This window comes from Papilio machaon, chromosome 16 (genome assembly GCF_912999745.1).
Source record: "Papilio machaon chromosome 16, ilPapMach1.1, whole genome shotgun sequence".
Taxonomy (NCBI): Eukaryota; Metazoa; Arthropoda; class Insecta; order Lepidoptera; family Papilionidae; genus Papilio; species Papilio machaon.
The window spans coordinates 1,556,357-1,571,193 of record NC_060001.1 but is presented as its reverse complement, the minus strand read 5'-3'; the positions used below and the strand labels follow the sequence as shown (position 1 = coordinate 1,571,193).

The window sequence follows — 14,837 nt, the reverse complement described above, 5'->3', positions numbered from 1 at the left end:
ACTGTCAATTTTTACGTTGTAATAAATCTGTTCGCTGTCACTTGCTTCGTTATCGGGGGCATTACAGAGCCGGAAGATAAACAGCGAATATTTTATTAAATTTATTGCTGAAAATCTGCAGCGGCATTATTTTGTCTCGCTCGAGTTTACAAGATTTATGGCTGCTTACGTTTTAATATTATTAATGAAATTCGATCGTCGTTTTCGGCTTCATTAGATCCGTTTGTATACCCTCGAATTTTGTGCTTTGTTTCAATAAATTGTAAATGAAGAAAATGCAAATGATGGGACGGGAAAAAATACGCTACTTAATAATTCACAGGTTTTGGTAGCTAGGATTTCACAGTCAATTTTAATTTAAGCTTGAATTTAATTGGTCAGTATCGACTGTTTGAAGTTGTCTATGTAATTCGATCGTTAGATTTATCAAAGTTGTAAGAATCTAAGATACTTTGATCGCTTCTTGTATTTATTTTGTTAGTAAATAGATTTCGATAAAGTGAGGTAACTGAGGTAATTCAAACAAATCAAAAGTTTGTTGAGTTCCTTAGATCCGCTTATCAGCTTAAGCAAAGCCTCTATGCCGCGTCAAACAAATTGATTGAAACCACAACTTAAGCAATCGTTACGAACAAAATGTTATGAAAGTGATAGAGAGTGTTCCAATTTTAACGAATGTTTAATCAATAAAAAATCTATTACTAAACTAAATTAAATAATTGATAACTGTTGTTGTAAAAAAAAAGGAATGAGAAAAGAGAAAAGGAGTTTTACAACAATGGTAGAGTCAGCAATAAGATCTGTTGAACGATAGATGAAATACCACGACCACACAGAAGACAAGCATGAAGCGAATTCCGCGTTTTTTTCGATGAGGCTTAAATTAGGTCTCATCCTTTCCCCCCCTTTACTCTTAAATAAGATATGGGAAAGGGGAGAATTTTGAATAGGACGTTAGGGAGAAGAAATATTATGTTTCTGTGAGTCCCGTCCTCTGTCGGCTGTAGGGACGCAACGCATCTGTGAATGTAGATGTCTATGCAGCGGTCAACTCGGTATTTTGTCCAATTTAGGTAGCCGCTTACTCGTTTGCCACTATAAAAAATCAGACTAGTCATAATTTTGGGAAACATTTTAACATATTGTATTTTTAGAGCTGGTGGAACTTTACCTTGAACATATTGTAGTTAGTCTTTGTTTTTAAAGAATTAAAGGATAATAACATGTTTTTTTAAACTGTTCCAATACGGTGAATAAACAGTTGGATAAAAAAATCTAGCTTGTATTACCTCCTTTTGTAATATTCTGAACAAATATTTTAACATTCAATTTGATGTTTGTATTCGAATAATAAAAGGCTGGCGTTAGAGAAATACGTTCATACATCAGCTGTCACTTGAATGTCGGTGGTATTTAGGGCGCCGTTCTTCTTCAAATTGTATGCTCGCGTGTAGTGTTACAGTGAGATGAAAATGTGTCAATATTTCTTTGTAGACTAGCAGTCGCCCGCTACTCGGATAAAAAAATAGTTCCTTATGTGTTCTTCCAGGCTATGATTTACAAATATGCCAAATTTAAGCGGAATCGATGCAGCTGTTCTGGAGATACCTTCTAACAGACATCCAACCATCCATCTAAATATTAGTTTTATAGTATACTAGCTGTCACTAGTTAAAACAAAAATTAATAAGTAGTTATTTCAATCGGTGATCTCAATATGATGAAACGTGATCTAAAGATGCTACATTTCATCTAAAAAAAAAAACAAATTTCGCTGGAAAATAGATCAAGACAAAATTAGGAAATTGTCAATAAAAATAAATACTTTTATATTGAAACGGATATTCTCTAAAACACTATGATGTATAAAATATTTGGTTTCTTTGTTCAATTTACGAGTAAATAAAAAACGCTGCATGTTGATATTTCCATTCAGTCAACAAGGGAGAAGGTTTCGTTTTATAGGTTAATTGAACGCATCGACCTAACCTTCGCCTCGCTATCGACTCTGTTAATGGTAATTTTCAACAATTTAAATAACACGAATCATCTTTTGTGCAATAACCCGGTTATTTGCGTCACTTGTTGACCTTCTAATGCTAAGGTTGGTAGAACGTATTGTTACTTTTTTGGAAAGTTAATGAGATGTTGCATAAATACTAGCTGTCGCCCGCAATTCCGTACGGACATTAGAAAACTTAATTGGTAGCCTATGTGTTGTTTCAAACTATGTTCTACGTCCATGCAAAATTTCAGCTAGATCCGTTTAGCGGTTCTGTAGATACTTTCTAACAACACAAACAAACATCCATCCATCCATTTATCTATCTAAATATTCGCACTTATAATATTAGTATGATTGCAGAAACGATAGTCATGTCATTCCTTTGATTTTCTTCGAAAAAAAACAGAAATAAAAATATGTTTTGATACATGTACTTGAAGGGGCAGGAGGGCTTCATCAGAACTCATCTTGTGCGGGTAGAAAAGCAGGTATATCGGCAGGTGGGCGTGAGTAGAAAAATCACAAGTCCTTTAGTTGTTTAATAAGGGTTAAGTAATCAAAAATACACAGTGGAATGAACACTGTAGTGTCTAATCACTGCGACACCAACTTAATTACGCACTAGATTTAATTGTTAATTAGATGCTAAGCGATTCGTCGCAAGCGTGGTGCGCGGGCGCCGTCTCGAACAACACGGTGTCAAGATGGCCGCCCTCACAACCATGGACAATGACGCTTGGCTAGGCTGACTTTTGACAGCTAAAAGTCAACCTGTTGTTTGACTTTGACGGGGGCGCCGTCAAACTATAGCAGTTGAATCAAACAGTTACGAATACACAGTACTGATTATGTATTTATTATTTCTTACAATATAAACTTTGTGAAAGTTTCGTGAAAATACTATTAATTAAAATAATTTTGTTGATATCAACAACAATAGTTTCGGTGGCTAGACTGTTTAAAATTCCCAAGAGGTCCTAAAACAACATCTCAACACACTAAAATAATACCAAAGAACCCCAAGATAATATGATATTCTGTTACGTGCAGTAAAACTTAAGTTTACACTCCGTTAACTTTGTTTAGGTCGTTTTATTGTCATAGTTTCATAACTTGTTAAAGAATCTTTCTTACTAACTTTTGATATTAAAGTTTTTAGTACTAAGAACCAAAGACTCTGCCACAGCTAATACAAATTCTCAAGAAAGCAAATGTAATATACCTTTATATTTTAAAGTTATAATAAGATTGATTCATTATCTTTCGAGGAACAACTTCTTCACACTCATTCATACCTATACATAATGAGCTGAAGTTCACCAAACAAAGCAGCGCAGTTTGCCGTCATCAAAAAATGCTGGCAACTTGTATGCTGATTACTTGAAACTGTCGATAAGTCCTGATCGTCTGTCGAAGCGTTCTCTTTGAAACAAACAAAGACAACATTATGTGACAAAACGGTGACACTATATATAGTAGAGTTTCGCGGTAAGGCTTACTTTGTGCTATGTCGATATTAAAAATACATAAGTGTAACATCTTATATACGCGTGTATGTAAATATATATTTACATAATATGTAAATATATACTCGTTGAATATAATGTATATTAAGAAACCTTTATGCCTCAAGGCGATGCTCCTTTATCAAGATTTCGCTTTGAGTCTTGAAATTGTAAACATGTTAGGAACATTTACTACGTTAAACCCTCTACTGTTCGTAAATTATATTCCGTATACGAAAATTAAATTGCACAATTAGACCGTAGCTTTAGAAGTATTTAGTATCTGTTTTGTAATACATTAAAATTAAAAATAAGTGGCATTTAACCTAAATTGAAATTATTTACAATTTAAAGCGACTAGCATCTAACTTTTGGCAATAAGATTATTTTATTCTAGCAATAGTGTTGAAAAACAAACATTTTGTGATAACGAATGACGATAAATTAGTAGTCATAACTTCGGTCTACTATTTCGCAGTACATAGGAAATTAGAAACAAGTGTCCCAGGCACGTTTTTGTCTTTATTAAGTTTAATTAAAAGTAATTTCTATTAGAACAGTTGACGCGTTCACAGACTTCGTACAGTAACGATAAAATCCTTTGCAACAAAATGGGTTTTAGTATTATTATTATGTTACATTAGAGAAGTTTCTTAGGTTTCATTTTTTTCATTAATTTTTCATTAAAATATCAATTAAACGCTATTTACGATTTTTTGTCGTTTTGATTTTTATAAAAACATAACATTTATATTTGTTATTTTTAAATCCGTTTATTTCAAACTACGAAATTATTTCTCATTTTTCATGAAAAAAAGATAAAAATGAGTCGTGGAAACGGTATCTAATTTTAAATCAATTTTCAATATTGCATTTTATTAATCAAATCATAGTTGGTTATGTTAATTGTAGAAAATGCTTCAGCGTCAAAAAACAGTTGAATTCGGTACAAAGGTTTAAGACAAAAAAAAATCAATTTATGACAAGGTATAGCTTTTTGTTAAGTACTCTATTAAATAAACTATAGAGATGATTGACTTTTATTTTAAAACGTTTGGTTGAATTTAAAAATTATTGAAAATAATTATTTATGTTATGAAAAAAAATCCTTAGGTTTAAAAATTGCTTCTAAATGACGCTAATAAAAGAAATGAGAATTCAACTTCAGTAATGTTGTTTAGGTTTCGTAAAGGGCTCTAAAGAATTGGCCTTGGCCAGAATTTTGCCGTAAACATTTAGTATTCGAAATAACAAAAGTGAATAATGAAAATAATACGCCTGTTTTACATTAAATTAATTCCACAACAAAGGCCTGAATATCATCGACTGATTTTAACACAATCGTGGGTATCGGTTTCTTACTAACTAAATAAAAACTTGTCAGTTGTAATAATACGCCAATATGACAATATTATGATATGTACAATTATATTTATTACTAACTTTTACCCCCGACTCCGTCCGCGCGGAATAAAAAAAATGCACACAAGATAAAAAAGTTCCTATGTCCGTCTCCTAGTTCTAAGCTACCTCCCCATCAATTTTCAGTCAAATCGATTCAGCCGTTCTTGAGTTATAAATTGTGTAACTAACACGACTTTCTTTTATATACATAGATATAGATATAGACGTGAATGTTTGGATGAACGGATGGATGGATGGTTGTTAGAAGGTATCTCAAGAACGGTTCAACAGATCTCGATGAAATTTAACATATATGTAGAACATAGTCTGGAAGAACATATAGGCCACTTATTATGTTTTTTTAATTCCGCGCAGACGGAGTCGCTGGCGATAGCTAGTATGAATTATATTTGTAAGATAAGATATGAATTATATTTGTAATCTGGTAGAACAAAGACCCATTTGGGATATAAATAACGCTAATCGTATTTAATGTCGCGGTTCACGAGGCCTAGCAATTTCTTTTTATGTTTTATTTTATTTGCTTTATAAACAGCAATATTAATGTTATTATCACATGTTTTTACAAGATTTGTTCTTTATAGAGATATATTGTAATACGTGGATATAAAAATGTAAGGAAAAGAAAAAGACTGGGAAAAGAAATGAAATTACATGAAAGACAGGACAAAGGGTTTTTTGTAACGCCGAATTCGAGAATAAGGAGTTATTGTGTAACTAGCAGGTCTAATATTTAAGTTATCTATTTCACGTATTTCGTTGGCACCTACGAAAACGGGCCAATGTGCAAATCGACAACTTTACAGGAGAGGCTCTCAAAGTTTCAACCATGAAGTTAAGATGCCGCATAGACCCTTTTATTTCAGAAACCTGTAAATGTATATTTGTGTTTAGTGCATGTTGTTTACTGGACTAAGACGTAGATTTTAACTTAATTAAAAATAATCAATTTGTTACATTGGCCTTTATACATAGGACCCATCGATTTGTTTATTTTATTTTTACTGTGGGTTTACACAGACTCTCTCTGCGCATCGTTTCCTTACTCCTGAGGGTCGCGACCTCTCCTCTTGACCATCTCGCGAAGGGTAGTTCTCCATTCTGTGCGGTTCTTGGCGCTGTGGATGGCATTATGTATGCTGGAGTCGGTGCATAATTGGTCAGTCCAGCGCATTGGGCGGCGCCCTCTGGGTCTCTTTCCCTCTATTTTTCCAGTAATGATATTTTTTCTAGATCTTTCACAGACTAGATACCCGTAAAACACATTTTCATCCCTCTTATTTTATTTCGAAATATTGAGATAATATTTTTACTGTGGGTTCCTGAGAATAAAATCTCTGTATAAAACATATCCATGTCATTATCTTTAACAAAACTGAGATAACAATATGTTTTAAACTGGGATTTAGGTCTCAGAAAATTACTGTTAGGGTTGTAATTTCGAGTCAACCGAAACGTACTTTAAATACAGACGAATTCCAAATATCTATAATGAATTATTAGTAATGAAAATCGTATAAATTATGTAAATATTTCTTATTTATTCTCCCGTTGGTAAGATCTACAGCTCGATATAGCAATGGAGGTGAGGTAAAGTGATTTATTGCATTAGGGAATAATTGGAGTGTTTCCTGTACCGCATTATTAATACAAATTTTACGGTTCCCTTTGCATGAACACCTCGATAAAACTGGGTCAGAGGTTCATTTTTATTTAATTGTGTTATAATTTCAAATATTATCTTATAGGTAAGTTTTAAATTCATTTAACTATGATTTAGTTATAATGTTGCAGGTTTGAAATTAGTAGAATTTAACAAATCTTACTAACAATCTTACTGAACTTACTAATGTTATAAATGCGAATGTTTGGATTTGGAATATATATAGATTATTGGAAGAACACATAGAGTACTAATTTTTTTTTAATTCCGCGTGAACCGAGTCGCGGGTCGCGGGCGACATCTAGTATGTTATTAACCCTTAATTAAGTTTAATCTTACTAATATTATAAATGCTGATGTTTGGATGGATGGATGTTTGTAGGTATCTCCGGAACGGCTCAACAGATCTCGATGAAATTTGGCATAGATGTATATCATAGTTTGGAAGAAAACAAAGGATACTTATAATGATTTTTTTTTAATTCCGCGCGGACTGAATCGTGGGCAACAGCTAGTTAATAATTTAAAAACTCTAACGTTGTGCAACTATGTGTTGCCATTATCGAAACACAATATCATTATCTCTCACATTATCTTTGCAAAACGGTATTTTTTTTTTGGTTTTCACAAAAAAATGCAAGTAGACTATAAAAAAATAAACCTATTATTTTACTTTTTTTAATAAAGAAATATTAGAAAGTAAAAGACAACATCTAAAGTTTTAGTGTTAGTGTAGTCACAGTTCATGCACAGTCACATTTAAAGTACACTTTGTCCTTTCTAAAACATATTGAAGCTATGTTTCAAATTATATTATAAATAACAATGCTCATGCAGAGCTGGTATATAATTGCGTTTTCCGTGAGGTTCTAGTATATTGTTAGAAAAACATTTATTAGAAAATTGTATTATTTGTTGCAATGATGTTTGGTAAATAAGTATGTTATTAACTAAGTATATAGTTAAGGAGCTAGGATATAATTTTTAAAAAGAATATTCCAGTATTTTCTTTTTTAATGTCATGTAATTAATTGTTACTTTAATATAAGGTATATCAGAACTGAATTGTAGGATTTTATTTTATTTTTTTTCTTATTTTATACCCTTTTTTGCATAAAGAAATTATATTTTCGTAAAAAGCACATGTGAACTTTACGTGACAAAGTTTTATAAATGCCTAATAGCTTTTACTTTATAAAAAGAAAACTCAATAAAACTGGGCACATTTTGTAAACTTTAATGTCAGACGAAAACTTTTCAAAAGCTCGCGTGGATTTTAAAACTTTGTTCTGTATTAGCTTTGCACGTAGACTCGATTTCAATTTAACTTAATATAAAAAATGTGAGACATTTTGTTATTAAAAAATGTAGAAAATCCAAGATTTTTTTAACTTAGAATTCATCGTTAACGACTTCATTAAAAGAACATTTCACAAGTTACTTCGTCAGCGTTAAAAAAAAAAAAAAACAAGTTTTGAATAAAAATCCAAGTAAACCGAATATCTCGTTATCTTTAATTTGGAAATATTTATATCTCCATTTAGTAAAAAAAAGAATAAACAGTTTGTACGAAGCATATGCCAAAATACACACTGAAATTATCATCTTATAATTTAGATAGATAGATAAACACTATTGTTTATATTACAACAAACAATTGGATAACATAAAACACAATCAAGGATTCGCATGGGCGATTTTTTAACGCCGCTTTTCGCCGTTGGCGGCTTTCGAGCGATGAACGCTTTATAATCACTCTCGAACGCTCAAAATGACCCATGAAGAAGCGTCGTATTTTAAAAGCGCTGCCGAATAAACAGATACATGGAAATGCAATTGTTTTACTTCAACAATTTTTAACGCACGATAAAAAGCGGTTTGGCGAATGGAGGTTAAAGCTAATATGTAAATGTGAGCAAAGGTCTCATCGCAATGAGCAATTTCTACCAGACAACCCTGTATGACAGAAGTGGTTCTTAACTTCAACTTGTATTGATGTTTTCGTTGTTGATTGAAAGTCACATTTAGTTAAATATAAACGTATAGTTTAAAATTTATTCATAGTCGTAGAAGATTGCAACGAAGTCGTTTGTTGCGGTTATTCTACAAGTTAAGGTTGTATTTACAATTTGAAGTAGTACCATTTATTTCCGCAAGCGCTGTATGCAACCAAGAGTTATTGGTTAACACAAATCTTGCGCTACATCTGACTTGTGTACATTTTTCAAAGTTACGTTTGTTTCATTGCATATAAATAACAAACTATATTGTTATTTATAAATTATAATCTGAGAAGTATCGTTAATGTTAAAGCTTAAACTAATATATATACAATCCATGAATAGACATAGATTAAAAATATTATTTTAAAAGAGTAGTCTATAACATCAGCCCGCGTGCCGTCAATCCCGTTTAAATCGATCCAGCCAAACGGATATTACCTGGAACAAACGCGGTCTTGTGAACAGACATACCGACTGACAAAAAATTTAAAAATTGATCTTTCGTTATTAGCATCGCAGATACATCATGAGTATGATATATTACTTTTTTTTATTTTTAAACTAGCTTTTACCCGCGACTCCGTCCGCGCGGAATAAAAAATAGAAAACGGGGTAAAAATTATCCTATGTCCTTTTCCTGGTCCTAAGCTACGTGCCCACCAATTTTCAGTCAAATCGATTCAGCCGTTCTTGAGTTATAAATGGTGTAACTAACACAACTTTCTTTTATATATATAGATATAGATTTCATTATTATGTATAGAGGATAACCGTACTTAGAATCACTTAAATGTTACTCAAGTGTTCTATAAGAATCTTACACTATGTTGCTGCTACCATTAATTACATTGGTTACTTGTCATTGAATGAGTCTGAGTGAGAGTTAATTATTATTAATTAATTGTTCCGTACCAATGTTAAAAGCAAACATAATATCTTTCGATAATCCCTAGTTCATATAACTATTGAATCGGTTACAGAGCAAAGTTCGCTGCAGTGTAGCAATTAACATAGAGATGAGTTTAGGAAACTTAATTATAACCTGAATCAGAATTTCTGCAGGGAGCCGGACTCCGCAACGTTTCCAAACTACAATATATTAATCAAATTTCACCTAGTTCTGTTCGTGATTGATAAATTTTATTACTCTACTGTATATTAGAATTAAGGATGACTTGTTAATTTGCGGAGGAGGTGGTGTATAGGAAGAGGAAATGTTCTCTTTCCCTGCGTCCCTTCCTCCATCAAACAAAGGTAGGCAATGCATCTGCAATTTCGAATGTCGATGGACAGCAGACACTTAGCTATTTCGGCAAATTCAAGTGGTCGCTCGTTTCCCACCTTATGATATAAAAATATGATAATCTTATGAAATTGCAGCATTAAAATTTTTTACAATCATAAAAGTAATTATCAAAATAATATAAATGTCGTAAAAGTATTTTACTGTACTAAATAATAAACGCTTTCACTTTATTTTTCTTATTTGTTTTTTAGTAAAATTTTCTAGAGAGCGTTGGTCTGCCTGTAAGTTAAAATTGTTACTATTCTGAGAGCATCTTGAAAATAATTGGAGCATTTTTCTCACGGAGTTTGTTCGTTATTCTTTGTACCAGTAAAATAATTTTTAACAAGTTTTATGCTTAACAATACGAGTTTCGAACTTTAAACTCGGAACCTTGTTCAACTGTGCTCTTTTGTTATATTCGCGTTAGTTGAGGTTACGTTTGAAGATGATTCGAAGCGGTAATAAACTTTGCTATTAATTTCAAGGTTCGTATCAGATATCGCGATACGCAAGAATAATCGTTGATAATATAGAGATAGTAGCTTTTAGATTAACGCTACAAAGTTCGAAAGAAACGAGTTTTTTTATCACGGTTGGGCTTTTTCAGTTCCCAAAGTCTAACAGTGGTAAGAAGCGTGTTTCAAATTATAAATCTTAAGCGAAAGTTAAAAAGAAATTATTAAAATCGATCCGTATTATTCATTACACATTTTCATGGAATAGAGTTGTCGAATCTGTATTTTCTTTGACCTATTTGTAAGTACAAAAGACACGATATACGTGTAATATTAAAGCTTTTGCCTCGCGGCAAAACTACCCTCCTGTTTAAGATAATTACTTCTGAGACAGGCATTGTGTTCACGCTGCGAACATTTGCGGCGTTAAGATTTTGAACGGAGTAATTTTCCATATAGAGGTACATTCGACGATGTTATGTGAGATTAGGTAATTTTTGTAGAAATTGAATGAAGTTATTGTTAATTGGTTAATTTAATTTTAACGAATAATATCGAAGTATTTATATCCCCTTTGTAAGTTTAAATTTCGTGTAGGATCGTTCTACACAGTTTAGTTTGAGTTATACATAAGGATAGGTTACAACTTATCTGGAGCGAGAAAATCGAAACTGGCTCCCCTATGTTCCCAAAACAAATATATCCGTAAAATAAAATTGAACACTTTATTTCACAGCGACTGAACCGTTAGTTAATTTATGTGCGTAGTTTTTTATCCCACTTTAATTTAAAAATCTTATTACGAGTATGTTTTTAGAATCATTTGTATTTTTGTTTATTTGAAAACGATGTTGTTTTGTTTTTCGATTTTATATCAATGACGTCACAATGTACACCATATTGTGTTCTTATTTCAAATGCAGTATAATTTTTATCTTGTTGCAACAATTTAAATGTATAGCAAAACTATCTCCTGAAATTACTTTTAAAAAACCACTTCATACAAAGTACTTAGCTTGTCTTAAGAAAGTACCCTAAGGTAATAGCACGGCCCATTAACGAGAAAAAGTAAAACTTGCTACAAGGCAATTGCTATTAAAAGTTGAATCACCATTTCGTAGTTTTAATGCACTTAAATAAATTAACTAGACGAGATTATGTCTTCTATATAATAATAAGGTCACAGTAATTGAATATTAAGGTAAGATTTCACTGCCTACGTAAAGGTAAAGACTTAGGTTATGTTACTACGATTACTAAGGTCACTTATAAGAAAACGAGAGACATTAAGTAAAGAACTTTAAGGTCTTTGGTGCAATGAGTTATCATCACAACTTTCAGAGCTATCGGAATTAAGTTACGTTGTCAATTATTCTGTGATTTTCATAAGATTTAGTTAATCAAAGCGTTTATACGTAATGATTGTTATACATTGCTTGTTACATTCTAAATTAATTATGATATTTATTACAATTTAGCCATCAATGACTGCGATGTACTTGTATGTGGAACAACTGTCATGGAAAAGAGCAGCCAAGAACAAAGATTGAAAATTGTACTTGATACTCGTAAATGCATGGAAGCAAATCTGTTTCAGAAGCTGTTCTAAATACGTTAACGAAAATAGAATACTGTTGAATAAATATTAATATATGAAATAAATTAAAAGTGAAATTAATCCAAGCGGTGTATATTTAAAAATCTGAGAATTAATTTTTAATTAGCACTCATTTTTATACTTGCTTAAGTCATCAACATTTTTGTATCTGCCCGTGAATTTTAATGCTTTGAATGTAATTTCGACTGTTAAGGTAAAGGCAATTAAGACCATGTTTTAGGTTTCGTAAATATTTAATTAGTCATTAGTGTTTTTTTCTAATAATAAAATATATAGTTGTGTAGGATGACAATATAGAATCAGTATCAAGTTGTTTTATTATTTTTTACTTTCGAAAGTCCTATAAAATTATTAATTTTTCAAGTCAAAATTCTATGTATCATCTTCCGTAGAATGTTGCACTTAAATCTCGAAATAGGATCGACTCTGCCATCTCGGAATCAAATAAAAGCGACAAATAGAATTCCGCACTTTATTCGACGTATAGGTCGTCCCAACGGATATTGTATCACTGATCCTCGACTCGTATTTCTCTCCCAGATCTCGAACCCTAGCGGGTAAGCTCTAAAAATTGAATATAACATTCAATTTTATTGAATTAGACATTTTATTACTCTGCAACATTTATCTGGTCACTTTAGAGGTTGTCGTTTGCTTACTTATTGATGCCGGGTGTATGAAATAAATAAAGAAGATTTAGAAGAAGTACAGAGATAATAATCTGTGTCTGCTTGTGTTTTATTTTGCTTTGCAATCATTAATGTCTGTTTTCATTTCTTCTGTTGTTTATTAATTAATTCTTACCACTTTAATTACAAGTTTAACATTAAATTTTACAAGTGACAATTTCAAAGAAGGTATTAACAAAAAAAAAAAAAAAAAAATTTCAAGGAAGGTGTTAACAAAAAAAAATTGATATGAAGTAAGGGACTTAATTTTTTTTTTAAAATGCTTAAGTTTTTTTATACTGTTGAACATTAAAAATTAGGTAGATACCTTAGTTGAAGCCCAATTAATAGCTCTATTCAACTATATTAGAACAAAAGTTGAATTCTCGACATATTAGAGAATACGTACATAAAATCATGGGAATTTAATTCTGGAATTGAAACTAAAAGGTCAATCTATCTAAACGGTACCACAATATCTTTTCAATCGTACTCGGTACCCGACAAGTATCGATAAAGCTACCTAACAGAATATCAAGTCGAGAATCGAGAGACAATTCTGTAAATTCAAGGCTCTTCGTTCGAGATATAATAAATTTGTACGTGTCTACTATCGATATATACTTTTTATCTTAAACCTACAAAAAAAAACTCATAAGAGCATATTTTAAAATTGAAGGAATATTTTAGAGGTACTAAATTTATAATTAAAAGTATATATTAAAAAAAAGGAAAATTGCGAATAATTAACGATTTAATAGACTAACCGTAGGTTTCTGAAACCAAAATATATGTATAAAACATATATACAAAAAACAGAGATATCAATATTTTTTTAAACGGATATTTTGGTCTTAGAAACCCACAGTAAAACGCTAGATGACGATGCCCGTTTTTTTCTCATGACCAAATTAAGATGACCTATATTAAAAGTCTTTTGATCTTACTTTATAATGCCATAGATGTGTACTTAAATTAACGTGAAAGACACATATCTTTCCTAATCCTTTAGAAAGAAAACTTATTGTAATACTCATTATGTTCATTGTTATTTTAGTTGTCTTACAAAAGGGAGACGTTGATAGACAGTGACGTTACAAAGACAAGGGAACGCGATAATAGGTCGAGTAAGACATTTATTTATTTCTCTCCTCATAAATACACAAATGTCTGGAGTCTAGACAGTACTAGAAACAATTATGACGATTTATTTACTAGCTTTGTCAGCCTTTATTGTTGAGTGATTCTGTTTACATAGTATATTGCCTTGTGTAATTATTCTATGTAAACTGTAGATTAGGTAGATAAGGGGACGGATGCCCGACTACAAATTAAATGAAACAAAAGAAAGACTAGACAGGTACGAGTATAATAGATGTTAGACTAAAAATAACAATAAAAAATCGTGGAAAGTAAAGTTGTAAAAGTCTTATATTTTGTTGGTATTTTTATTGGCGTGATAGTAGACTTATCTGTCCTATTAGTGTCATTAACTTCACTTCATGCACAATAACATATGTGTAAGAGCTCTGTTTATCATTTCATTAATACGTGAAGCGGAAACTTTCTACATACTTTTAAGGAAAATCCTAAAAAGGAAAAACGTGAAATTTGACACAGTTAAAATTTATGTGGCGAAGTGTACAAAGTTATTCTTATTTTATTTTTTTCATTCTATAAATTGTGAGTTATGATCGAAGCATGGGCGATCATTATTTTGTATAAATCTTTTGCAATTTAAAAAAAAAATCAAATTTTCACTACTGATTAAATTCTATCAAAGATAATATTTAAGACTTGACTGTATGCAGTCTTTTTAATTAATCTATTGTAAAAATACCACTCAAACAATTTCTAAGAGCACTAAAAACTAATTAAACACATTTTAAATGTTTTAAATAAGTATAACAAAGAAGATGTCCAACACTTGCTGTTGGAGTGTGAGCGAAACAGACGGGATCGTGAGCTGCTGTTCGCAGATCTAAAAGTTAATCCAATTGATGTTGGTTTAATTTTTACAATATTTTAATGCCATGCCTTTGATTATGCCAGTTCGTCTATTAAAAGGTAAAGAAAGGCACTATGGGGTTGGCATGTCCGATAAGGACGGAAATCACAAAAAAAAAGATTAAAAAAGTGTGACGAGAATGTATCATTGACTGAGATTTCTAGAATGAACAAATTCCCTTTCTTGATTTCTGACCTTT

General features: G+C 31.4%; 1 protein-coding gene across 3 annotated transcripts in view; it reads right to left on the bottom strand.

The window, feature by feature from the left end:
* LOC106715819 (hemicentin-2) overlaps positions 1 to 14,837 on the bottom strand; it is a 102,525-nt gene that overhangs the window by 46,088 nt on the left and 41,600 nt on the right. Inside the window, exon 1 of one of the 3 annotated variants that reach the window (XM_014509176.2) lies at positions 2,434 to 2,687. The exons of 1 other annotated variant lie outside the window; for it this stretch is intronic. In XM_014509176.2, coding sequence (XP_014364662.1) covers positions 2,434 to 2,472 — 39 coding nt within the window. In that variant the 5' untranslated portion in view covers positions 2,473 to 2,687. Of the gene's footprint in view, positions 1 to 2,433; positions 2,688 to 14,837 lie in introns of those variants that run through there. One more of the 3 variants, XM_045681506.1, reaches the window with a different exon arrangement.